Source organism: Stomoxys calcitrans, chromosome 1 (genome assembly GCF_963082655.1).
Source record: "Stomoxys calcitrans chromosome 1, idStoCalc2.1, whole genome shotgun sequence".
Classification (NCBI taxonomy): domain Eukaryota; kingdom Metazoa; phylum Arthropoda; class Insecta; order Diptera; family Muscidae; genus Stomoxys; species Stomoxys calcitrans.
The window spans coordinates 188,159,453-188,186,000 of NC_081552.1; the positions used below are offsets into that span (position 1 = coordinate 188,159,453).

General features: G+C 39.7%; 2 protein-coding genes across 3 annotated transcripts in view; one reads left to right on the plus strand and one right to left on the minus strand.

The window, feature by feature from the left end:
• LOC106093646 (fibrillin-1) overlaps positions 1–15,460 on the minus strand; it is a 30,286-nt gene extending 14,826 nt beyond the window's left edge. The window contains exons 1-2 of the mRNA XM_059368063.1: positions 15,375–15,460; positions 14,771–14,903 (exon numbers count right to left, since the gene is read on the minus strand). Of these exons, the coding sequence (XP_059224046.1) occupies positions 14,771–14,816 (46 nt within the window). The 5' untranslated portion in view covers positions 14,817–14,903; positions 15,375–15,460. The remainder of the gene's footprint in view (positions 1–14,770; positions 14,904–15,374) is intronic.
• The window catches only part of LOC106090824 (sensory neuron membrane protein 2), a 572,456-nt gene that overhangs the window by 157,027 nt on the left and 388,881 nt on the right, over positions 1–26,548 (plus strand). The window lies entirely within an intron of this gene.

Below are 26,548 nucleotides of genomic sequence, written 5' to 3' on the forward strand. Positions count from 1 at the left end.
TTGTGATACCACAGGAACAGACGAAGTAAGTTGCCTTCTAGTTCCTACCGTTGAACCATCCAGATAGCTTTAAAAAGCCAAATAACTTGCGAATGAACGAAAAAATGAAAACCTAAAGTGGAAGTCCTTCTGACCGCTCGTGCGGCGCACACACACAGAAGGAGTTCTATAGTCTCTTCCTCTTCGATGTCCTCACAGCTTCTGCAAAATCATTGCTGTCATGACAAACACAATGGCAGAGACGTCTGTTCTAGCCAATGATAACAAAACGGTAGACCTCTTCAAGTCTAGATTAGGCCACATAGTTTTGGAATGCTGACTGCCCCCTCTTTGTGACAATCTATCATTCGTTGTCCTTCGGATCTGGTCCTGAAAACTTAGCTTTCATGTTGCCAGAGGCATATCCACAGTATCCAGTTCACCTGGAATGTGTAGGGCAGTTCCTAGTCTCGTAAGCTTGTCTACTGTGCAATTCGCCGGGAAATCTCTGTGGCCCGGCACCCAGAACAGTTGAATTTGGAACTGTTCAGCCATCTCGTTCAGAAATCTGCGACAGTCGAGGGTGGTTTTTGTGTTCAGAAATACGTTCTCCAGGGATTTAATGGCTGTCTGAGAAGATATTTATGCCAATCGTCGAAATGACATTATATCTTAGCCATTTCACCATTTCCTTGCTACACACTGCAGTGGTCGGGTAACCTTTCCGATATGATCAGTTCTAGATCTTTAGAGTACACCCCAAAGTCCACCTAGTCATCTAGTTTGGAACCATCCGCATAGAGGTCTTTGTAACTTCTTTTAGCAGGGCTATAGTAGTTCTTATCGGTTCTATCAGGAATAGTGGTACAGTACTTTTTATCAAAAAGCGGCTCAGGTAGGGTATAAGCCAAACTGCCTGGAACATCGAACATTGTATCAAGGATAACACCGTCCGCAGCTGCCACATGACCAAAGAGAAAGCTCCCTTAGCCTCACGGCAGTGGTCGCTGCAATTTGTCTAGCCACAATGTCTACAGGCCGTAGGTGTAGCATTAAACTGAGTGCATTAGATGATGTTGTCCTCAGTGCGGCTGTGATGAACAAACAAGTCATCCTTTGGATCCGTCTGAGTAATGAACAGTAGGTGGACTTTTGAAGCGCCGTCCACCAGACCATAACATCATATAGCATTATGGGTCTGACAGTGCAGTATATACCCAATATATGACACTCGGTCTAAATCCCCAACTTTTGCTAATGGCTCTCTTGCAGGTGTTTTTTGCCCTTCCCAAAATGTTGGATTTGAAGTTAAATTTCCTGACCAGCAAAACACCCATGTATTTTGCGCTTTCTGTCAATAGGACATTCCTTCCTCCCAAGGAGACAGGTGCCACTGTAGGCAGCTTGTATCTTCTGCTGAAAAGAACTACTTCTGTCTTAGAGCTTCCTGAAGTATATCTCTTATAGTGCTGGGAAACTTTCCCCTAACCGCAGTTGCCATGTCATCAGTATAGGCTACCACTTTTACACCTTTTTCTTCCAGAGACAATAATATATTGTTAATGGCTGTACAGGAGTCAGTACAGGAGACAGTACACCTCCTTGACCCATCTTTTTAGATCCACAAATCCCAAGCCTGCCGTAATGCATTTTTTAGTATGTAAGTTTCTAACAAACTTTCTTACGGTAGAGTTGATGTCTAGAAACTCAAATTCCCTTATGATGAAAATGATGTTCTTCTCCCTTGTCGACAACTGCCATCATCAAACTGTTCCTAGCTACATTAGCAAAGGTTCTTGAAACCATCTTAAAATCGTCTTAGAATTTTACGCCTATCAGAAATCTATATACTTTGTAAGGTCGGAAATCGATATTTCGATGTGTTGCAAACGGAATCCTATGATGATGATATAAAAACTTTGCTAAAAATTTAGAGAAAATCTGATAAGAGATATGCTGATAAAAGCTCTATAAGTAAAAATCAGTTAATACAGATACATGGGAGTTATATCCGAATATGAAGCGGTTTCTTTGATATTCAACAGCAATGCTTGGCATTTGGATTCATAAGAAAACCCTTTCAGACAAAATTCATGTGAATCACTAAAGTAAAGACCACATTATTGCAATATTAGTCCATGTCGGACGAACATCTTTATGGGAGCTTTATCCAAATATAAAGCCATGTCCGTCCATCAATCTTTTTTAATCGCGCTGCAGTCTTAAAAAAATAGAGATATTGAGCAAAAACTTTGCTCATATTCTTTTGTTTTTTTCTTTTGTCCATAGTTAAGGTAAATTCGAAAATGGACTATGTCGCACTATATCCCCATATGAACTGATATCCAAATAAATGGCCTAAGACTCATAAATGCTGCAGTTATTGCTGGTTTTGGTTGAAATTCAGCACAAAGAGTTTTATTAGGACTCAATCAATACTCATGACAAATTTGATTCGGATCGGTCAATATTTGAACATAGCTAGCAATTATATCAACTAAGGTCCAAGATCTATGCTCGATTTCGATTATCCGATTTTGGGAAATGCGGCTAATATATGTACCTGAGGTGGCGGGTATTCAAACTATGGCACAACCACACTTAATGCCTTGGCCACTATGTAGACGGGCCGTAGGCTCGAAATGGGGCCTAAATCCGAGGATAGTCCACTGGCTCTACAGGAGCGTGATAAGACCAATACTTAATTACGCCTCAGTAGTTTGGTGGACTGCTATGGAGAAAAAGTGCATCATAAGGACCATACAATAGGTTCAGAAAACATGTTGTCTTGGCATAGGCGGAGCCATTAGGACCACGCCCACTAGGGCACTGGAGAATATTCTAGATATCCGACCCATTGACATACAGATTAAGTGTGAGGCAGCCACTCCTACCATAAGATTTAAGGCGATGGGAGCAGCTCATACCATCGCGGTATAATCGAGACGGCGATAGGAAATCTGAAAGGAAGGGAAGAGGTTTCCGATCGAATACCTGAGATGAACCTTGAAGTCGATTGCGAGGCACTGCTGCCATCGGCACAGTCTTGGATTGACGGAACCTTAGTATTGCCATTTGGAAGATCATGTTACACGGATGAATCAAAGCTAGAGGATAGAGTGGGTCTGGGGGTTTACATTGAGAACCCAGGGACTGAGATCTGTTTTAGACTGCCTGACCATAATACGGTCCTGCAGGCGGAGATCCGGGCGATAACGGAATGCGTGAAGTGGTGTGAGGCTAACGCGAGGACGTCGAGTGTGAACATCTTTACCGACAGCAAAATTGCCATATGGACAATAACAACCAGGACGGTAAGGTCACGAACAATCTTTCAGTGTAAGAAGGAGAATAACGCCATCTCTGAGGATGGGAAAATCCGCATCGTTTGGGTGCCGGCCATAACGGAGTAAGGGGAAATGAAAGGGCAGACGATTTGGCGTTTTCAATAAACTTGGTTAACCAGAAGCTTTTCGGGTCGACGCAGTCCGAGTTAAATGAGTGGGCGACGAATGCGCATGCAACATTGTCGAACAGCGAATCGGTCGGTAGGACGGCGAAAATCCTATGGGCGGATCCGGATCGTGAGAAGACGAGGCTATTACTGAAAGGAAGTAAGAAGGAGTTCAGTATAGCTATTGGTATCATAACGGGACACATAGGACTACGAGCGGTGCGGCAGGTGATAGCATATGTAGGGCATGCGGGGAAGGTGATGAGACGTTGGAGCATTTCCTTTGTCACTGTCCGGCTTTCGCGTTTAACCGATACCGGCACTTAGGTGGAGATATAATACCAGACATGAACCAACTTATGGGAGTGGTATTGAAACCAATTAAGGATTTCTTAAGTAGCACGGAATTCCTAACTTAAAATTTTCTTTTTAGAGGTTACTTTATAGTTTTTAGAGCGCACAACAAGCCGATTACTGGCTTAGGTGTATGTCCATGGTGGCGTGGGGCGGATTAATATCTGCACCCTCTTTTCAACCTTTCCTAACGACTTGCAACATGTTCTCCGCTTGGGATGGCATTGTGTGCAAACACAGTGTTCTGTTATGACTTTCAGTAGTCGTGATTAGCATGGTCCTAATCGGTATATAACCTGATATACCTCCTACCTAAACCGATATCCAGATTTGACATCTTTAACCCCTAAAAGTCGTGATTTTTATCAGATTAAAATAAAATTTTGAGCATAGTGTTCAATTATGACTTCTAACGACCGTTCTAAATGTGGCTTCTTTATGTTTGTTTTATGAAAAATTTTAGGCGCTACTGGGTCTATTCCTGAATCGAGGAGTTGACTCTTTGGCGGTAACATTTGTCTTCAAACAAGAGCATAACTTTGTATTGCTTGCCAAAACATTATTTATGGTCCGATTAGATCATACTGTGCGGATATCTTAGTTATATCCTCCACTGTAGGATGGGGATGTACTAATTTCGTCATTCCGTTTGTGACAACTCGAAATTTAAATTTAAGACCCCATAACGTATATTCTTGATTTTCATGACGCACAGTCGGAGAAAATCGAAAAAAAAAATGCAAAAATATGGGAGCTAGTTATAGACCGAATTGGACAGTACTTGGCGCAGTTATTGAGAGTCGTAGCAGAGCACTATATGCGAAATTTCAGTCAAATCGGACAAAAATTGTAGCTTCCATGAGCTCAAGAAGTCAAATCGGGACATCGGTTTATATGGGAGCTAAATCCAAATCTAAACCGATATGCCCATTTGCAATCCCCAACGACCCCAATATCCGTGCGTCTGTCTGTCTGTCTGTCGAAGCACGCTTACCTACGAAGATAAAAGCTACCCACTTAAAATTTTGCACAAACACTTCTTAGTGTAGGTCAGTTGGGATTGTAAGTGGGCCATATCGGTCCATATTTCGATATATAGCTACAATATAAACCGATCTTGACTTCTTGAGTCACTATAGGGCGCAATTCTTATCTGATTTGGCTGAAATTTTGCATGAAGTGTTTTGTTATGGTTTCCAACAACTGCGACGAATAAGGTTGAAATCGGTCTGTAACATAATAAACGGTCTGTAACATAATAAATGTAACATAATATATGGGAGACTTTTTTTGCAAGGAGAGAAAAACAAATTCCTCATTTTTTTCCTTTTGAGTCCAATAAGCGAAATACGCAATATAATGACGATCGGTTACGGATAACGTCGCACAGTGGCACGGTTTAACCAAATAAGGTAATTGAATTTTTATTATTTTCTTTTGAACCAAATAAGATAATTGAATTATTTAAACGGCATACGATAACGATGTGTTCAGCCTATGAATGTTTGCAAAAGGTGCTATGACTTTCAGGTGCTTAGTTATAGCTCATCAAAGTCAATCTTTGTGGAAAAATTGTAAGTGGAGTAATTTTCTTTTTAATTTTCAATTATTTTACTCCGTTTTAATCCTTTAAAAAAAAAATTTTCAATTTAAACTAAGTCTTTTTTCAAAAAATTTTTTTGAATTTTCTGTAAAATTTTCGTCAAAATTCGCAATTAAGTTTTCATTTCGGAAACGTTAAGTTGCGAAGCGTTCATCTTTTAGTAGAGAAGGACAATTTTTATTAAACTTTTTATACCCATCACCGAAGATGCAACACATCGAAATATCGAAATTCTTGTTTGTCGTAAAAATCTAAGACGATCTGGCCATGTCCGTCCGTCTGTCCGTTGAAATCACGCTACAGTCTTCAAAAATAGGGATATTGTGCTGAAATTTTGCAAGGATTCTTTTTTCCATAAGCGGGGCTATATCGGACTATATCTTGATATAGCCCCCATACAGACCTATTTGCCGATTTAGGGTCTTAGGCCCACACACATTTATTATCCGATTTTGCTGAAATTCGGGATAGTGAGTTGTGTTGGTGTAATTCGCCCATATCGGTGCAGATTTACATATAGCTGCCATATAAACCGGTCTCTCGATTTAATTTCTTGGGCCCATAAAATGCGCATTTATTTTCCAATTTTGCCAAAATTTCGGCCAGTGAGTTGTGTTAGGCCCTTCGACATCTTTCTTCAATGTGGCCCTGATCGGTCCACAGTTGGATATAGCTGCCATATAGACCGATCTGCCGATTTAATGTCTTGGGCCAAAAAATTGCCTGTATATTGTCCAATTTCTCTGAAATTTGGAACATTGAGTTGTGTTTTGCCCTTCGACATCCTTTTTATACCCTCCACTATAGGATGGGGGTATACTAATTTCGTCATTCTATTTGCAACTCCTCAAAATATTTATCTAAGACCCCATAAAGTATATATATATTCTTGATCGTCATGACATTTTAAGTCGAACTAGCCATGTCCGTCCGTCTGTCTGTCTTTCGAAAGCACGCTAACTTTTGAAGGAGTAAAGCTAGGCGCTTGAAGTTTTGCACAAATACTTCCTATTAGTGTAGGACAGTTGGGATTGTAAATTGGCTATATCGCTCCTTGTTTTGATATATCTGCCATATAAACCGATCTTGATCTTGACTTCTTGAGCCACTAGAGGGCACAATTCTTATCCGATTGGGCTGCAATTTTGCAATAGGTGCTTTATTATGACGTCCAACAACTGTGCTGAGTATGTTTAAAATCGGTCCATAACCTGATATAGCTATCATATAAACCTATCTGGCGTCTTGACTTCTTGAGCGTCTAGAGCGCGCAATTGCTATCCGATTTGGTTGAAAATTTTCACAACGTGTTTCGATACGACTCCCAACAACTGTGCTATGTATGGCCAATTCAATTCAATTATGGTCCGAATCGGACTATAACTCCAATATTAAATCAATTATTTTCTTTTATCCTTTGTTTGCCTAAAAGGAGATATCGGAAAAAAAACTCGAGAAATGCTATCTGTGGTGGAGGGTATATAAGATTCGGCACGGCCGAACATAGCACGCTTTTACTTGTTTTAAATAATTTTTTTAAATTTTCTGTAAAATTTTCATCAGAATTCGTAATTTAGTTTTTTTTCGGAAATTTTAAGTTGTGAAGCGTTCAACTTTTAGTAGAACAGGACAATCTTTACTAAACTTTTTATTCCTACCACCATTTCCGACCCAATAAAGGATATATTTTCTTGATCATCGTAAAAATCTAAGACGATTTAGCCATATCCGTCCGTCTGTCTGTTGAAATCATGCTACAGTCTTTAAAAATAGAGATATTGAGCTAAATTGTTTTGTCCATAAATTGTTTTGTCCATAAATTGTTTTGTCCATTAAGGTCGAATATGGGCTATATCGGACTATATGTTGATATAGCCCCATATAGACCGATCTACCGATTTAGTGTCTTAGGCCCTTAAAAGCCACATTTATTATGCGATTTCGCTGAAATTTGAGACAGTGAGTTGTGTTAGGCCCCTCTGCAATTTGGCCCATATCGGTCCAGATTTGGACATAGCTGCCATATAGACCGATCTCTCGATTTAATTTCTTAGACACATAAAACGTTTATTTTCCGATTTTGCCAAAATTTCAGACAATAAGTTGTGTTAGGCCCTTTGCCATCCTTCTTCAGTTTGGCCAAGATCGGTCCAGATTTGGATATAGCTGCTATATAGACCGATCTCCCGATTTAAAGTCTAGACCCCATAAAAGGCGCACTTATAATCCGATTTCGCTGGTTCAGATCGGTCTATATTTGGTTATAGCTACCAAAAATACCAATATTTTGTTCTACGAAAATTAATTAATGGCATAAGGTATGCCATTTTCACCGGATTTTGATGATAGGCGGTTTACATGAATATTCGAGGTGGTGGGTATCCAACGTTCGGCCCGTGCGAACTAAACGCCTTTTTATTTGTTTTATTTTACGTAGAATTTTGTAGCCTTTCAAATGGTGAACTCTGAATTGCATTTGGTAAAGACATAGTGCCAGAATTCCAAAAATGCCTACGATAGCTTGCCCGAAATCTCCAAAACGAAAAAATTGATATAACTCCCACACCACACATGAAGTGTGTTTTTTGTAGGATTTCACAAGTTCTATCGTTGCAAAAAGAATCATGACCATCGGCCTATAGATGCGTATTTGGCACCACTTCAAAATTTTAAATGCTTGCGGTGACCTACATTCACGCCCCATGTCAGCCCCTGCACCTACTAGGATCTCCAAACTTTGCATAATTATTAGAAACCATCTGCACATACACTATGTCAAGATTCGTGTAGATATTATTATCCATTCAAATGTTATAGAATTATTCCAAGAATTTTTCGACTGTGGGATATAATCAACAAATATTTCTTGAACCAAGTCTTTCTTACATATTTTGCCTCTTTAAATAATTGGGGCAATTACGAGCAGCCAAACTTTTTTGAATTATGTTGAGGGGCATTCAAAGAGCGTATTTTGAAAATATGGCCTGGGTATTAAGGGGTATATTTTTTATACCCTGTACCACCACTACTGTGGTACAGGGTATTATACAATCCCAAGGCAGCCGGTTGTACGCACCGGATTGACCCGATGAAGTCCTTTATCGGCAAGGGCTGCCGCCTCAGTGTACAATACTCTGCTGCAACAACAGGGTATTATAGAATTTGTTTAAAACACCCATTGATAAGTATACCGATCGACTCAGAATCATTTTCTGATTCGATTTTTCTATGTTCGTCTGTCTGTCCGTCTGTCAATGTTAATTTTTATACAAAGTGCAGGTAGCCACTTTCATCTGATCGTCTTCAAATTTGGCACAAGCATTTTCTTGGGCATAGAGACGAAGCCGGTTCAGATTTATATATAGCTCCCGTATATATCTTCGTCCGATTTTGACTAATTTGCAATAATATGGTCATTTGTTAACCGATTCTATTGAAATTTGGCAGGTACGATTTTCTCTTTACTCTCAATATAGCTGGTGAATTCTATAAAAATAAGTCCAGATTTAGATATAGCTGTCATATATATAAAATGTGATATTTTAGCTTTTATCTTTTTAGCAGCACTGGGGCCACCGTAGCGCAGAGGTTAGCATGTCCGCCTATGACGCTGAACGCCTGGGTTCGAATCCTGGCGAGACCATCAGAAAAAAAATTCACAGGTGGTTTTCCCCTCCTAATGCTGGCGACATTTGTGAGGTACTGTGCCATGTAAAACTTCTCTCCAAAGAGGTGTCGCGCTGCGGCTCGCCGTTCGGACTCGGCTATAAAAAGGAGGCCCCTTATCATTGAGCTTAAATTTGAATCGGACTGCACTCATTGATATGTGAGAATTTTGCCCCTGTTCCTTAGTGGAATGTTCATGGGCAAATTTTGCATTTTTTTGGTTTAAAAAGCTGACGCACGTTTCGTGTTTTGTTTCACTGTCAAACATCTTCAGTTTAGTCTATGATTTAACCATGAATAGTCTTACAAGCGAGCTACGCTTGCAAGTTATTGAATTTTATTGTCAAAATGGGTGCTCTGTTAAGAAAGTTCATCGCGCGCTTCTTCCATTTTACGACGAGCTTCGTCATTGGCTGAGTGGATATGTAAGTAAGCAGAATTGTTGATTTTGGAGAGAGGATCAGCCAGAAGCATTGCAAGAGCTACCAATGCATCCAGAAAAAGTCAAAGTTTGGTGTGGTTAATAGGCTGGTAGATAATGCGAATCTACCGTGAGATGATACCCAACTTATTTTTTAACAAAATGCAAGAGCTTGACTTGACATGTTCTTTCAACAAGACGGTGCCACATGCCACACAGCACGAGTTACAATCGACTTATGGAGAGGCGAGTTCAGTGAACATTTTATTGTACGTTTGGGACCGGTCAATCAGTCGCCTAGATCGTGCGATTTAAAGACTTAAGATTATTTTTTATAGGGCTATGTTAAAGCTGATGTCTATACAGACAATTGACGCATTGTAGAGAACATTGAAGAATTTATTCGTGAGATACCGGCCGAAATGTTGGAAAAAGTGTGCCAAAGTTGGACTTAGCGGACCATTTGAGGCGCAGTCACGGTCAACATTTGCATGAAAAAGTCTTCAAAAAGTCTTATATGGACAGTACTATCGATTAAAATAAACTTTCCTTCACTGATAGAAAAATGACGGTATTTTGCGTCATTGGCAAACAATTTTAATACCATTTGGTATCAATTCAATACCGGACAAAAGAGTCTATTAAGAATTAACTGCGTCACATATGAATTCTTGTCATCGCGTCGGAAGTTTTGTTTAGCTTTGTACTTAAATTATTGATGCCATTATAAAATAAAGGGTGATTTTTTTGAGGTTAGGATTTTCATGCATTAGTATTTGACAGATCACGTGGGATTTCAGACATGGTGTCAAAGAGAAAGATGCTCAGTATGCTTTGACATTTCATCATGAATAGACTTACTAACGAGCAACGCTTGCAAATCATTGAATTTTATTACCAAAATCAGTGTTCGGTTCGAAATGTGTTCAAATTTTGACAAATTTTGTTCAGCGATGAGGCTCATTTCTGGTTGAATGGCTACGTAAATAAGCAAAATTGCCGCATTTGGAGTGAAGAGCAACCAGAAGCCGTTCAAGAACTGCCCATGCATCCCGAAAAATGCACTGTTTGGTGTGGTTTGTACGCTGGTGGAATCATTGGACGGTATTTTTTCAAAGATGCTGTTGGACGCAACGTTACGGTGAATGAACACATTTCGAACCGAACACTGATTTTGGTAATAAAATTCAATGATTTGCAAGCGTTGCTCGTTAGTAAGTCTATTCATGATGAAATGTCAAAGCATACTGAGCATCTTTCTCTTTGACACCATGTCTGAAATCCCACGTGATCTGTCAAATACTAATGCATGAAAATCCTAACCTCAAAAAAATCACCCTTTATTTGTTAATCAAATAAATAAAAAGTTTGAGTGCTTAAAAACCTGTTCAAATACTCGAAAGCGGTGAAAATGCAAATAGTACAAGTTCTTAGGACATTGTACATCAAAACATGTCTCTTGTGTGGAAAACGATGCTATGTTGGTGTATTCATATGAAAACCAATTCTGGGAATCAAACTATCCATTGCTGAATACACAGAATTGAGGTTGGTCACATTACGGTATTGTAATTATTAACATAAATAATAGAGATAAAATTTGATAAAGATTATTTTCAATGGTTTTTTTGGTTCATTAGAGGGTGGTATAATCAACAACGGTTTGGTATTAAAACTAATAACGGTCTGGTGCTAAAACTAATAACAAGTTGGTATTAAAACCAATACCAGTTCGGAAATAAGGCCAATACCAAACGGTACTAATCATTTTATGTTTCATTCATATCACTGGATTTTGTTTTTGTACCATGCGGTGTTGTTTTACTATCAATACCGTAAGGTACTGAAATGATCACGTTTGGTATCAACTTTTCCCTGGGTATAGCTCTGTTCAGCGAATGTTCACGTCCGCTAAATCAGACAGGTTCTCAAAGAAATGAGAACCTAAAGTTGAACTTCTCCTGACTGCTAGTGTGAGACACACACACATAAGGTGTTCTATAGTCTCCTCTTCTTCGATGTCCTCACAGCTTCTGCAAAAGTCGTTGCTGGCAACCTTCAGTCTGTCATCATGTTTTCCAATTAGACAGTGACAGTGATCTGCAGCAGTTGAAGGCGGTTTTTGTGTTCAGAAATACGTTCTTAAGGGATTTGGTGGCTGCCTGGTTGTCTGAGAAGATATTTATGCCATTCGTCGTTATGACAATAAATCTTAGCCATTCCTCCACTACCTTATTGAAAGAAACTTCAAACTAGACGACTAGGTGGGCTTTTGGGGTGTACTCTCCCCAAAAGCCCACCTTGTCGTCTAGTTTGGAACAATCCGTATAGAAGTCTAAGTACCTTTTATTACCAGGGATATCGTAGTTCCAGTTGGTTCTATCAGGAATAGTGGTACAGTACCTTTTGTCAAAAAGCGGCTCAGGTAGGGTATAATCCACATTGATTGGAACATCGGTCATTGTATGTAATGTAACACAGTGTCCGTAGCCGCCACATGACTAAAGAGAAAGCTCACTTGGCATCACAATCACATAAATTTTTCACAATGTCCAGGGACATTAGATGAATCGTGTGCCATATATAGGAAAGCCAGCCAGTAATGTGATTTATCTTATATATAAAAATCAATTTGTGTTTGTTTGTAGGTGTGTTTGTTTGTTTGTATGTTTGTGTGTTCCTTATAGACTCAAAAACGGCTGAACCGATTTTCTGAAATTTTTGAAATATTCCCAGATGGTGCATTATGATCCCGTGGTGAAAATAGGGTACTACATTTTTTGATATCTGAAAGAGGGCGGACCCTCCCCCTTACCCTTATTTGCAGAAACGCCAGATCTCAGAGATGGATGGTGCGATTTAAGCGAAATTTTGTGTGCTCTCATATAGTACCCTAAAAATAAAAATTTAATATCCAAATTTCGGATGGGGTACCTAGGGCGGCCGCCCCACCCTAAAACCTACCAAACATATATTTAGATCAATCACGATAATATGGGACTCAAATGAAACGTATTTAGGATAAAAAAAACGTATCTGATATCCAATTGTCGGACCAAGTGCTAGGGGGACCACCCCAAGCCCCAAAACACCCCTAAATCGCACATATTTACCGACCATGGCAATATGGGACTCAAATGAAAGGTATTTTCGAGTAGAATACGAATCTGATATCCAAATGTGGGACCACGTTTCTTGGGGTCCACCCCTTCCCCAAAACACCCCACAAACAGGACTTATTTACTGACCATGGGAATATATGGCTTAAATAAAAGGTATTTGAGTGTAGAATTAGAATCTGATATCCAAATATGAGATCAAGTGTTTGGGGGGCCGCCTTTTCCCAAAAACCTTCCCCAAAGGGGACACATTTACGACCATAGCCACATGAAAATAAATATTCCAAGGAAAATTTTGTTCCATATAAAGTAAAAGAAGGCGCAGCGGAGCGGGCCCGGGTCAGCTAGTAGCTGCTATATAGACCAATTTGCCGGTATAGGGTCTAATGCCCATAAATGCTTTATTTGTAATCCGATTTCGCTGAAATTTGAAACAGTGAGTAGTTTAAGGCTCCCCGACATCTGACCTAAATATCGTTCAGATAGAACTTTATTTATATGCAGCTGCCTTATATACCGATTTGCCGATACAGGTCTGCCCATGAAAGCTTTATTTGTCACCCGATTTCGCTGAAATTTGAATCAGTGCGTTGTTTGAAGCCAACCGCAATCTGACTGAAATATGTTAAAGATCGGACTGTATTTAAATACAGCTGTCACATGGATCGGTATGCCAGTTAAGGGTCTGAAGGTTATAAAAGCTGTATTTATTACTCAATTTTGTTGAAATATGAAAAACAAAATTCAACAGTGACTTATATTTATTAGGCCACTCAATGTCCGTGCCGAATTTGGGTGCAGAAGTTAACCAATTTTCACCGGATTGTGACAAAAGGGGGTTTTGCATATATACGCGAGTTAGGCCCGGCCGAACTCAGTGACTTTTTATTTGTTTTAATTGATTGATTTTGTAACATTTTCCACAATCAAATATTTGTGAACAATGATTTCTGAGCCAATTTGCTTAAATTTTCACTTCACTTCACAAGAATGTGTAAAACATATTTACGCTGAAAACATTTTTCACAACGAATTACGACATCTTTTTTTTAAATTCCATAACAATAGGTTTTAATACCCTCCACCATAGGATGGGGGGTATACCAATTTCGTCATTCTGTTTGTAACTACTCGAAATATTCGTCTGAGACCCCATGAAGTATATATATTCTTGATCTCGCAACATTTCATATCGATCTAGCCATGTCCGTCCGTCTGTCGAAAGCACGCTAACTTCCGAAGGAGTAAAGCTAGCCGCTTGAATTTTGCACAAATACTTCCTATTAGTGTAGGTCGGTTCGTATTGTAAATAGGCCATATCGGTCCACGTTTTGATATAGCTGCCATATAAACCGATGTGGGATCTTGAATTCTTGAGCCTCTAGAGTGCGCAATTCTTATCCGATTTGAATGAAATTTTGCACGACGTGTTTTGTTATGGTATCCAACAACTGTGCCAAGTATGGTTCAAATTGGTCCATAACCTGATATAGCTGTCATATAAACCGATCTTGGGTCTTGACTTCTTGAGCCTCTAGAGGACCCAATTCTTATCCGATTTGAATGAATTTTTGCACGAAGTATTTTGTTATGATATCCAACAACTGTGCCAAGTATGGTTTAAATCGGTTCATAACCTGATATAGCTGTTATGTAAACAGATCTGGGGACTTGACTTCTTGAGCTTCTGGAGGGCGCAATTCCTATCCGATTTGGCTGAAATTTTGCATGACGTATTTTATAGCCCGATACAGTTCCCATATAAATCGATCTCTCTATTTTACTCCTTGTTTTTTGTTAATTTTTTTTATTCGATCTTTTATTTCAGCATTATTGGTTTTTGTTTTTGTATTCATATATGAATTCCATTCGGTCACACTATTCAAATATTATTGGTTTGCCCAAAAAGTAATTGCGGATTTTTTAAAAGAAAGTAAATCCATTTTTAATAAAACTTAGAATGAACTTTAATCAAATATACTTTTTTTACACTTTTTTTCTAAAGCTAGCTAAAAGTAACAGCTGATAACCGACAGAAGAAACAATGCAATTACAGAGTCACAAGCTGTGAAAAAAATTGTCAACACCGACTATATGAAAACTCCGCAATTACTTTTTGGGCAACCCAATATTTATTTAGTTTTTCATTAAATACACTTAGCCACCATACGAACCTCCAAATAGTGCTGCAGCAGCTAAATATAACAGAAAGCGTGCCATTTTTAAGGCAAATTTTGTTGATTTTTACTCCAATTTGTGGCTTTCTTCAAATGCTCGAAACACACAATTTTCAAAACATTTCCTTTTCTAGGGAAATAAAAAATAAATGCACAGAAAAACACATTTCATTACAAAAATAGTAACACTGAAATATAAAATTTTCTCTCAATATATTTATTTTATTTGGGTTAAAAGGATTTCATTTCACATATTTTAGAATTGATCTCTTATATCTTCTTTTTTTTCTTTCTTAATTTTTTTTTGTTAATTCCTCATTCTTCCTTTAAATGCTGGCTGATCATAAATTTATTTTTGTTTCTTCTATAGACACCTTTTCAACTCTATAGCATTAATCACAAAATTTCCACTTAATTTGATATTTCGTCTAATTTATATTTAGTTTTAGTGGAGACGAAATCTAATTTTAAATACACAGCCATTCATCCACTAATTTCACTTTTCCTTTCTTTTTTTTTTCTTGTCGCCACAACATCTCCTATTTCGAGATCAACGCATTGAGTTTTCCGTTTAGCGATTTTCTTCTTTTGAGGGGGTTACCTTAGTACACAACCGCACGAGACGAGAGCCGAGAAAAGACTGAGGGATACCGCAGATAAGTCCCAGCATACGAAGGATCACTCTTCACCAAACGTATCTATGCACCCCCCACTCACGAATACACGCGCTCTACAAAATTATTCACACATTTAGTTTTTCAAAACTAAAATGAAAATCATTCATAGAGGAAAATCTGGAGGAAATTTGTATGCCATGCTATTGAGAATTTTTGAAATAAAAAAAAAATTAAAACTAGATACGCAGGAAAGGGTCATTCATTATGGTGTGACTAAGGTATTTAAGATAAGTGTAATTTTTTTGAAGCAGCAGATTAGATTGCACATAGAATACAGGGATTTAAATGAGAATAATAATAACAAACAAGTAAAAATGTGCTAATTACGGACGGGTACGAATCTTAGCAACCATGGATTCTGGTAAAAAACTTACACAAAATAAATTTTGTTGAAGAGCATAATTTTGCTCTGAAAACTAAATTTCTGCCAACCCAATCTTAAAAGTAAAGCTCCTGAAACCGAGCTCCTAGATACCCGAAAGGTGTATATGGGAGCTATATCAGGTCATAGACCGATTTAAACCGTACTTGGCACAGTTGTAGGGGCTGAAGAAATCAAATCGGGAAATCGGTTCATATGGAAGCTATATACAAGCCCGAACTGATATAGTCCACTTGCAATCCTCAACCATCTGCACCAATAAGTATTAGGATAGGTTAGTTTGAAAAGAGGGTGCAGATATTAATCCGCCCCATGCCACTATGGACATACACCTAAGTCAGTTATCAGCTTGTTGTGCGCTCTAAAAACTATAAAGTAACCCCTAAAAAGAAAATTTTATGTTAGGAATTCCGTGCTACTTACAAAGTCCTTAATTGTTTTCCATACCACTCCCCTAAGTTGGTTCATGTCTGGCATTGTGTATCCACCTAAGTGCCGGTATCTGTTGGACGCGAAAGCCGGGCAATGACAAAGGAAATACTACAACATCTCATCATCTTCCCCGCATTTTACATAAGTGAACTCGTAGTCCTATGTATCGCGTTATGCTACCAATAGCTATACTGACCTCCTTTTTGCTTCCATTCAGTAATAGCCTCGTCTTTTTACGATCTGGATCCCCCCATAGGATTTTCGCAGTCCTACCGACCGTTTCGCCGTTCCACAATGTTGCATGCGCATTCGTCGCCCATTCCTTTAACCCGGTCTGCGTCGACCCGAAAGGCTTCAGATTAACCAAGTTTATTGACGGGAGTCCTCTGGGTTTCACCGCCAAATCGTCTGCCCTTTCATTTCCCCTTACGCCGTTATGGCCCGGCACTTAAACGATGTGGATTTTCCCCATCCTCGGAGAAGGCGTTAATCTCCTTCTTACACTGCAAGACTATTCGTGACCTTACCGTCCTGGTTGTTCACACTCAAAGTCCTCGCGTTAGCACCACACCACTTCACGCATTAAGTGATCACCCAAACCTCCGCCTGCAGGATCGTATTATGGTCAGGCAGTCTAAAACAGTTCTCAGTCCCTGGGTTCTCAATGTAAACCCCCAGGCCCCGTCGGTCCTCTAGCTATGATCCATCCGTGTAACATGATCTTCCAGGTGGCAATACTAGGGTTCCGTCAAACCAGGACTGTGCCGATGGCAGCAGTGCCTCGCACTCGACTTCAAGGTTCATCTCAGGTGTCCGATCGGAAGCCTCTCCACTTCCTTCCAGGTTTCCTATCGCCACCTCGATTATACTGCGATGGTATGAGCTGCTCCCATCCTCAATCCATTCTCCCATCGCCTTAAGTCTCAAAGTCGCAGTGGCTGCCTCACACTTAATCTGTATGTCAGTGGGTCGGATATCTAGAATAGTCTCCAGTGCCCGAGTGGGCGTGGTCCTCATCGCTCCGCCTATGTGTTCTCTAAACCTGTTGTCCAAGATCACATGTAAGTATTTGACCTTGTCAGGTATCGAAATCTTCTTATTGAGGAAACGTAGTGTGTTAAATTGGCCCACCTTCATCTCCCTCGTGAACAGGCATATTTCAGTTTTCTCTGGGCTAACATTGAGACCTCTAGGTCTAGCTCAGTCATATGGCAAATGCAAGACCCCTTCGGCCCTTCTGCATAGCTCGTTCGGATCCTTACTCCTTAGAAGTATTATATCATCGTCTGCGTAGCAGACTGGTTCAAATTCCTCCTATTATGGATAGGTCATTTATGCCCCCCTGTGGCGTGCCCAGTGCCACTTTCGCCCTTATATTTATGCCATGGGACACACAATTTATTCACCTATCCGTTAGCATATGGTTTATCCAGTCTCTAAATACCGGGTCCACCCGGTACTGGTCTACGGATTGAATCAATGTGTCGGTCCGCACATTGTTAATAACCCCCTCGATGTCAATGCATTCAGCCAGTGTATACGTTTTGGCATTGAGGGATTCTTCTATTTTATGCACAACCTCGTGCAGGGCAGTTTCCACCTACCTTCCCTTTACATAGGCATGTTGTTTGTATTTGAGCAATTTGCTGGATGTCCTTCTCTTTATCATGGTGTCCACAATACGTTCCATGGTTTTAAGTAGAAAGTACGTAAGGCTTAGGGGTCTGTAGGCCTTTGGTATCGCATAACTTGCCTTGCCGAGCTTGGGTATGAACACCACCCCTGCCTCCTGCCAGGCTGTCCCAGGCACGCTTTGAAAATTTTGGCCATATAAGGCGCCCATAAGTATGAACTGTGCAAAATTTCAAGCGGCTAGCGACCGCCACTGGGTTTTTCGACAGTCGGACAGCTGATGAGACATCTAGATGGACTCAGAATATCAAGACGATCAAGAATATCTGTACTTTATAGGGTTTGAATTATTTTTAAATCAATCAATCGGGTATTTATATTTAAGTTTTTTTGTCTGTTGGGGCGAAGATCATTAAATTTTACAATTTTTGTTTGTTTCTCTTTCGAGACGAGCTCATCGCAACACACATCAACCAATATGGGACGCGCTTCGTTATTTGGTTAAAAATTACTCATCAACCATATTATGTGTGAAGGCTTGAACGGCCGTACATTGGTATGTTGTACTTGTATCGAATTTATTGCGAAAACGCCGCTATGTTACAAATACCACATTAACCACGCTCGAACCGATCTAAATTGAGAACGGATGTCGAGGGGCCTTATACAACTCACTATTCCGAATTTCGGTGAAATCGGGCCCAAGACCTTTAATCAAAAGATTGATCTATATGTCAGCTACATCCAAATCTGGACCGATATGGGTTAAATTGGAGAATAATCTCGAAAGGCCAAACACAACTCACTGTCCCAAATATCAGCGAAATCAGACAATAAATTTGCCTGTTATGGGTCTAAGACCTTATGTCGGCAGATTGGTCTATATTGGGCTATGTCAAAATAAAGTCTAAGTGTTAAGTTCGTCCTGGCCTAATCTTGGGAACCAACCACTATGGATTCAGCTAAAAATTTATACAAAATAAATTTAGTTGAAGGGCATAATTTTATTCTACAAACCAAACTTTTGTCAAACCAGCAAAAGTTAAAGCTTCTAAGAACCGTACAAGGACTCGAGAAGTCAAATCGGGAGATCGGTTTATATGGGATCTATATCCATATCTGAACCAATATGGGCCATTTGCAATCGCCAACGACCTACGATAATATTAAGCATCTGTGCAAAATTTCAAGCGGCTTACTTTACGCGTTTGACCTCTATCGTGATTTCGACAGACGGACGGACATGGCTAGATCGACTCAGAACGTCGAGACGATCAAGAATATCTATACTTTATGGGGTCTTAGTCGAATATTTCGAGATGTTACAAACGGAATCACTGGATTTGTATTCTCTCATCCCATGGAGGTGGGTACAAAAAGCACACTTAGCCTCCCAGCAATTGGTCCAACCACCATGTACTGAGGCATTAGGTGTAGCATTAAATACAGTGCATCAGATGGTGACGTCATCAATAGCATTATTCGTATAAGTCTGACAAATGCAGTATACAGCCAATGAATGACACTCGGTTTGAAAAAGGCTTGCAAGTCTAAGGACAGGGGTTGCCTTGGATTTGAAATTCAATTTGCCGTCCACCAAAAAACCTAGGTATTTTGCGCTTTCAGTTTCTTTTGCATTTTGGTGTCACTGTGGGTAACTTGTATCTCCGCTTAAAAAGAAAACTTCCGTCTTAGGTGGATTTAAGCCTAGTCCACTTCCGGTAGCCCTCTTTACCGTCGTATGTAAAGCTTCCTGTAGTATATATCTAAGCGTAAAGGGAAACTTTCCCGCAGCCGCAATACACACGTCATCAGCATACGCGCCACTTTTTCACATTTTCCTTGAAGAGATAACCGTATATTTATACCCTACACCACCACTGTGGTACAGGGTATTATAACTTAGTGCATTTGTTCGTAACACCCAGAAGGAAAGAGACAGAGCCATAGATAAGTATACTCAGAATCACTTTCTGATTCGATTTAGTTATGTCCGTCTGTCTACTGTCTGCCCTTCCGTCTGTATGTCTGTCCATCTGGTCATATTTATTTGTGTAGAAAGTGCAGGTCGCAAGTTTTATACCCACCACCGATGGGGGTATATTCATTTTGTCATTCCGTTTGCAACACTCAAAATATCCATTTTCGACTCTAGAAAGTATATATATTCTTGATCAGCGTAAAAATCTAAAACGATCTAGCTATGCCCATCCTTTTGTCTGTTGAAATCACGCTACAATCTTCAATAAAAGAGATATTGAGCTGAAACTTTGTACAAATTCTTTTTTGTCCATAAAAAGGTTAAGTTCATATCGGCCATATAGGCCGATTTAGGGTTTTAGGCCCATAAAAATCACATTTATTATCCGATTCTGCTGAAATTTGAAACTTGGGCCCATAAACGGCGCATTTTTTGTCCGATTTTGTCAAAATTTGTAGCAGTGAGTTGTGTTAAGCCCTTCGACATCTTTCGTCAATTTGGCCCAGATCGGTCCAGATTTGGATGTAGCTGCCTATAGACCGATCACTTGATATAAAGTTTTTGGCCCATAAAAGACGCATTTATTGTCCGATTTCGCCGAAATTTGGGAAAGTGAGTTGGGTTAGACCCTTCAATAGCCCTCTTCAATTTGGCTCAGATCGGTTCAGATTTAGATATAGCTGCCATATACACCGATCTCTCGATTTAAGGTTTTGGACCCATAAAATGCGCATTTGTTGTTCGATTGCATCGAAATTTGGGACAGTGAGTTGTGTTAGGTCCATCGATGTCGCTCTTCAATTTGACACAAATCGGTTCAGATTTGGATATAGCTGCCATGTAGACCGATCTCTCGATTTTATGTCTTGGCCCCATAAAAGGCACACTTATAATCCGATTTCGGTGAAATTTTACACAGTGACTTATGTTAGGTTTTTTGACATCCGTGTCGTTTATGGTTCAGATCGGTTTATGTTTGGATATGGTTACCAAAAAGACCAATATTTTGTTCTACAAATTTTAACAATGACTTGTACTTATTAGACCTCTCAATATGCGTGTCGAATTTCGTCCAAATCGGACCATATATCCATAAAGCTGCTATTGGGCCATTAATTATGCATTTTGTACCGGATTATGACAAAAGGTGGTTTACATATATACCCGATATGGTGGGTATCCAAAGTTCGGCCTGGCCGATCTTTATGCCCTTTTACTTGTCATTCGATCGTCAAAACAATTGGGACAGACATGTTTTCGAACTAGAGACGAAGCCCATTGAAATTGGAAAAAATTTTCATATAGCTCCTATGTAAATATATAATCGTCCGACTTTGATAACTATTGCAATAAAGTGCTCATTTCCTAAACGATTCTCTCGAAATTTGGCAGGAAGTATTCTTATAACTCTCGACATTAACGGCGAATCTCATAAAAATCGGTTCAGATTTAAATATAGCTACCATATAAGTATATCGCCCGCTTTTCACTTCTAGAGCTACTGTAGTCGCATTTTTTGACCAATCTCCAGTATCTAAGAAGTTTAGTCGAAATCGGTTCAGATTTATATGTTTGCCAGATTTTATATAATTTGCAATAATGTTGTCATTTGTCAAACGTAGTTATTATAGTTTGAACATGCTTAGGTTAGGTTTAAGTGGCAGTCTGCCATCAGGCTCACTTAGACGTATTCGTCCATTGTGATACCACAGGAACAGCAGAAAGAAGATGCCTTCCAGTTCCTACTGTTCAACCAACCAGATCGCTTTAAAATGTTCAACAACTTGCCTATGTTCACATCCGCTAAATCAGACTGGTTCTCAAAAAAATGAAAACCTAAAGTGGTCCTGCTTTTGACTGATGATGACCTCACAGCTTCTGCAAAAGTCGTTGCTGGCAACCTGACTGAAGGCTGTCAGCTCGTTTGCCTATTAGACAGTGACCTGTCATGACGGACACCATGACTGAGATTGACTGTCTGTTCTAGTCAATGACAGCAAAGTAGTAGACCTCTTCAAGTCTAGATGAGGCCCCATAGTTTTGGAATGCTCACAACTCCCTCTTTGTGACCATCTCTTCGTTGTCCTTCGTGCCAGGTCCTGAAAACTTAGCTTTCATGTCGCTAGAGGCATACCAACAGTTTCCAGTTTCCCTGGAATGTGTAAGTTAGCTCCGGGTCTCGCAAGCTCGTCTGCTTTAGAATTCCCTGGGATATCTCTGTGGCCCTGCACCCAGAACTGGTGAATTTTGAACTGTTCAGCCATCACGTTGAGAGATCTGCTACAGTCGAGGGCGGTTTTTCCGTTTAGAAATACGTTCTCCAGGGATTTAATGGCTGCCTGGCTGTCTGGGAAGATATTTTGCCAATCGTCGTAATGACATTATAATTTAGCCATTCCACCACTACCTTACTTGCAAGGATGTTTGCTTGATACACATTGCAGTGGTCGGGTAACCATTTCGATATGACCAGTTCTAGATCCATAGAGTACACCCCAAAGCCAACCTGGTCGTCTAGTTTGAAACCATCCGTATAGAAGTCTTTGTAACTTCTATTATCAGGGATGTCGAACATATTTGCTCGAAATTCGATACGGATTGTTTAATAATCTATCTGAAAACATCCACCGAGGTATATTAAAATTGGTTAAGAACTAGATATAGCTCCCAGTTTGTACTTATTGAGTAGGTGTAGGGTATTATACAGTCGGCGTCGGCCGATTTTTGTCTTTGTTTAATAGTTAATATCTTATTAATGGCTCTATTTCAAAGTGGAGGACTTCTCCTGATCAATTCGGACTTGTATTTTCTAAACTCAACCTTTGTGACTTTCGCCCTACGGCAGCCCTTCCATAGACTAACCAGTTCTGAGGTCCAACATGGCGTTGATTGTTTGCCTCAGATTTAGTTCTGGGACATGCTCGTGATCTGCTTGACCATCATATCAATGAGCTGCACAGTTTTTCTTCTCAGGCCTACAAGAGACAAGGCTGTAGAACGCATGCCGAAACTTATCCCAATCCGATGTTTTCTCTTTAGTCTAAATCTAATGCAACGATGATCATAGAAGCTCAATGAAATTTTGTCCTTAACTGCCCACTTAAATATTCGGCATTCCTAAATCACGCACCCCTTTGTGCTGTGAAGATCCCATGAGATTCAAATCACTCTCTTTAAAAAATATTGCACGATTTAAAAAGGGGGAAAATGTCAGGGCAGTTTTTCTTTTCATCATACGCCTTAGGATGGCGGTGCGTTTGGATTTTCGTTTCATTTTTTGTTACCGTGCCTACTTTGTTCAGCGGCATATATTTTATGACACTGTTCATATTTTCATGTGCGTTTGTTTCTCAAAGATCGACGATTGTTGTTTATATCCATGTGACATTATCTATTTTTAACATGTTTGACACAACTCTCAAGACGACAACAACAGCAGCAGCAGGCATACGTGGAAAAAGAAAAATTACACAAACTAATACGAAACAAGTAAAAACGTGCTAAGTTCGGCCGGGCCGAATCTTATATACCCTCCACCATAGATCGCATTTGTCGAGTTCTTTCCTGGCATCTCTTCTTAGGCAAAAAAGGATATAAGAAAAGAGTTGCTCTGCTATTAAAACGATATCAAGATATGGTCCGGTTCGGACCACAATTAAATTATATGTTGGAGACCTGTGTAAAATTTAAGCCAATTCGTATAAGAATTGCGTCCATTGGGGCTCACGAAGTAAAATAGAGAGAACGATTTATATGGGATCTGTATCGGGCTATAGAACGATTCAGACCATTATAAACACGTTTGCTGATGGTCATGAGAGGATCCGTCGTACAAAATTTCTGGCATATCGGATAATAATTGCGACCTCTAGGGGTCAAGAAGTCAAGATCCCAGATCGGTTTATATGGCAGCTATATCAGGTTATGAACCGATTTGAACCTTATTTGACACAGTTGTTGAAAGTAAAAATAAAATACGTCATGCAAAATTTCAGCCAAATCGGATAGGAATTGCGCCATCTAAAAGCTCAAGAAGTCAAATCCCCAGATCAGTTTATATGACAGCTATATCAGGTTATGGACCGATTTCAACCATACTTGGCACAGTTGTTGGATATTATAACGAAATACTTCGTGCAAAAATTCATTCAAATCGGATAAGAATTGTGCCCTCTAGAGGCTCAAGAAGTCAAGACCCAAGATCGGTTTATATGGCAGCTATATAAGGTTATGGACCGATTTAAACCATACTTGGCACAGTTGTTGGGTATCATAACAAAACACGTCGTGCTCAATTTCATTCTGATCGGATAAGAATTGTGCACGCTAGAGGCTCAAGAAGTCAAGACCCAAGATCGGTTTATATGGCAGCTATATCAGGTTATGAACCGATTTAAACCATACTTGGCACAGTTGTTGGATATCATAACAAAACACGTCGTGCAAAATTTCATTCCTATCGGATAAGAATTGCGCACTCTAGAGGCTCAAGAAGTCAAGACCCAAGATCGGTTTATATGGCAGCTATATCAGGTTATAAACCGATTTGAACCATACTTGGCACAGTTGTTGGATATAATAACAAAACACGACGTGCAAAATTTCATTCTGATCGGGTAAGAATTGCGCACGCTAGAGGCTCAAGAAGTCAAGACCCAAGATCGGTTTATATGGCAGCTATATCAGGTTATGGACCGATTTGAACCATACTTGGCACAGTTGTTGGATACCATAACAAAACACGTCGTACAAAAATTCATTCCAATCGGATAAGAATTGCGCACTCTAGAGGCTCAAGAAGTCAAGACCCAAGATCGGTTTATATGGCAGCTATATCAAAACATGGACCGATATGGCCCATTTACAATACCAACCGACCTACACTAATAAGAAGTATTTGTGCAAAATTTCAAGCGGCTAGCTTTACTCCTTCGGAAGTTAGCGTGCTTTCGACAGACAGACGGACGGACGGACGGACGGACGGACGGACGGACGGACAGACGGACGGACATGGCTAGATCGACATAAAATTTCACGACGATCAAGAATATATATACTTTATGGGGTCTCAGACGAATATTTCGAGTAGTTACAAACAGAATGACGAAATTAGTATACCCCCCATCTTATGGTGGAGGGTATAAAAATAAAGCAAACACCACAATGAAAAACAATGGCAAAACATTGACAAGAGATGGTATAAAGGAAGTGTTTCATTAGCATCGGTAGTTTTGGCTGATGCTAATTTTCATGAGTTTCACTCTGAACGCCCCCACAAGTGTAGCGCGCTGCTTATTCTTCAAATATACTTACTGCTGATCAAAATTTAAGTGTGGCATCATGTCGCTTTCAAAGTTTATGGACACCGCCTCTGTGCCGAACCATTTGTCAATTCGCGCATTTGTAAACTGTACGCATAATGCTCACACTACCCACCCAATTCTGTTGATCGTCATGCTGCATTTATCATCCCTCTCGTTATGGACAGTGAATTTTCTTGCAATTGGTGGGCATGGTTTACACAGAGAATTTCACTTTCTAGAAATTAGCACTTTGTGAGCTTTCCTCCTAATGGAGAGAGAAAATCTAGCAAGAGCGAAGTGAAATTATTTGTCCTTAATACATGATCTAAATTTTATTTCCTACGCACAAGGTTTATGCATGCGGGTACAATAATGAGGTCGCGAATACTGCACTCAAAAACTTAGTTTGGAGTGGTTCTGAGACGCTTTGACTTGACCAGATACAGGGCACTATTGGTTGCTCCTTCGTCTCCCTCACGGTGGACACTGACCATGAGGCCATGTTACCTGAAAGGATCCGTTAAAAAAAGTGAACTAACACACGAACGGACTGCCTTAACAATTTATGGACCATGATTTTCGAATATGTCTCTGAAATGTTTACGCACTGGCTTGTACTGTATATTAGAAAAACAACAATAGCGTGCTAAATTCCGCTGGGCCGAGTTTATTACACCCTTCATCATGGATCGCATTTGTTAAGATCTTTCCACTATATCTCAAAGGATAAAAGAAAAGAATTACTATGTTATTGGAACAATATCAAGTTATGGCTCATTTCGAACCATAATCGAACTGAATATTGGAGACCATAGTAGAAGTCATTGTTTAAAATTTCAGCCAAATCTAGTAAGAATTACGCCCTTTAGGGGCTGAAGAAGTAAAATAAGTAGACCGGTTTATAGGGGAGCTGTATTAGGCTATAAACCGATTCATACCATATTCGTTGTTAAAGGTCATGAGAGAAGCCGTGGTACAAAATTTCAGCCAAATCGGATAATAATTGCGCCTTCTTGGCTCAAGTAGTCAAGACCCCAGAAGTGTTTATATGGCAGCTATATCACGTTATGAACCGATTTGAACCATACTTAGAACAGTTGTTGGAAATGATACCAAAACAATACGTGGCAAATTTCAGTTAAATCGGACGAGAGTTGCGCCTTCTAGAGGTTCAAGAAGTCAAAACCCAAGATCGGTTTATATAACAGCTATATCAAAACATTAAACGATTTGGCCCATTTACAATTCTAACCGACCTACACTAATAAGAAGTATTTGTGTAAAATTTCAAGCGCTTAGCTTTACTCCTTCGAAAGTTAGCATGCTTTCGACAGACAGACGGACGGACGGACATGGCAAGATCGACTT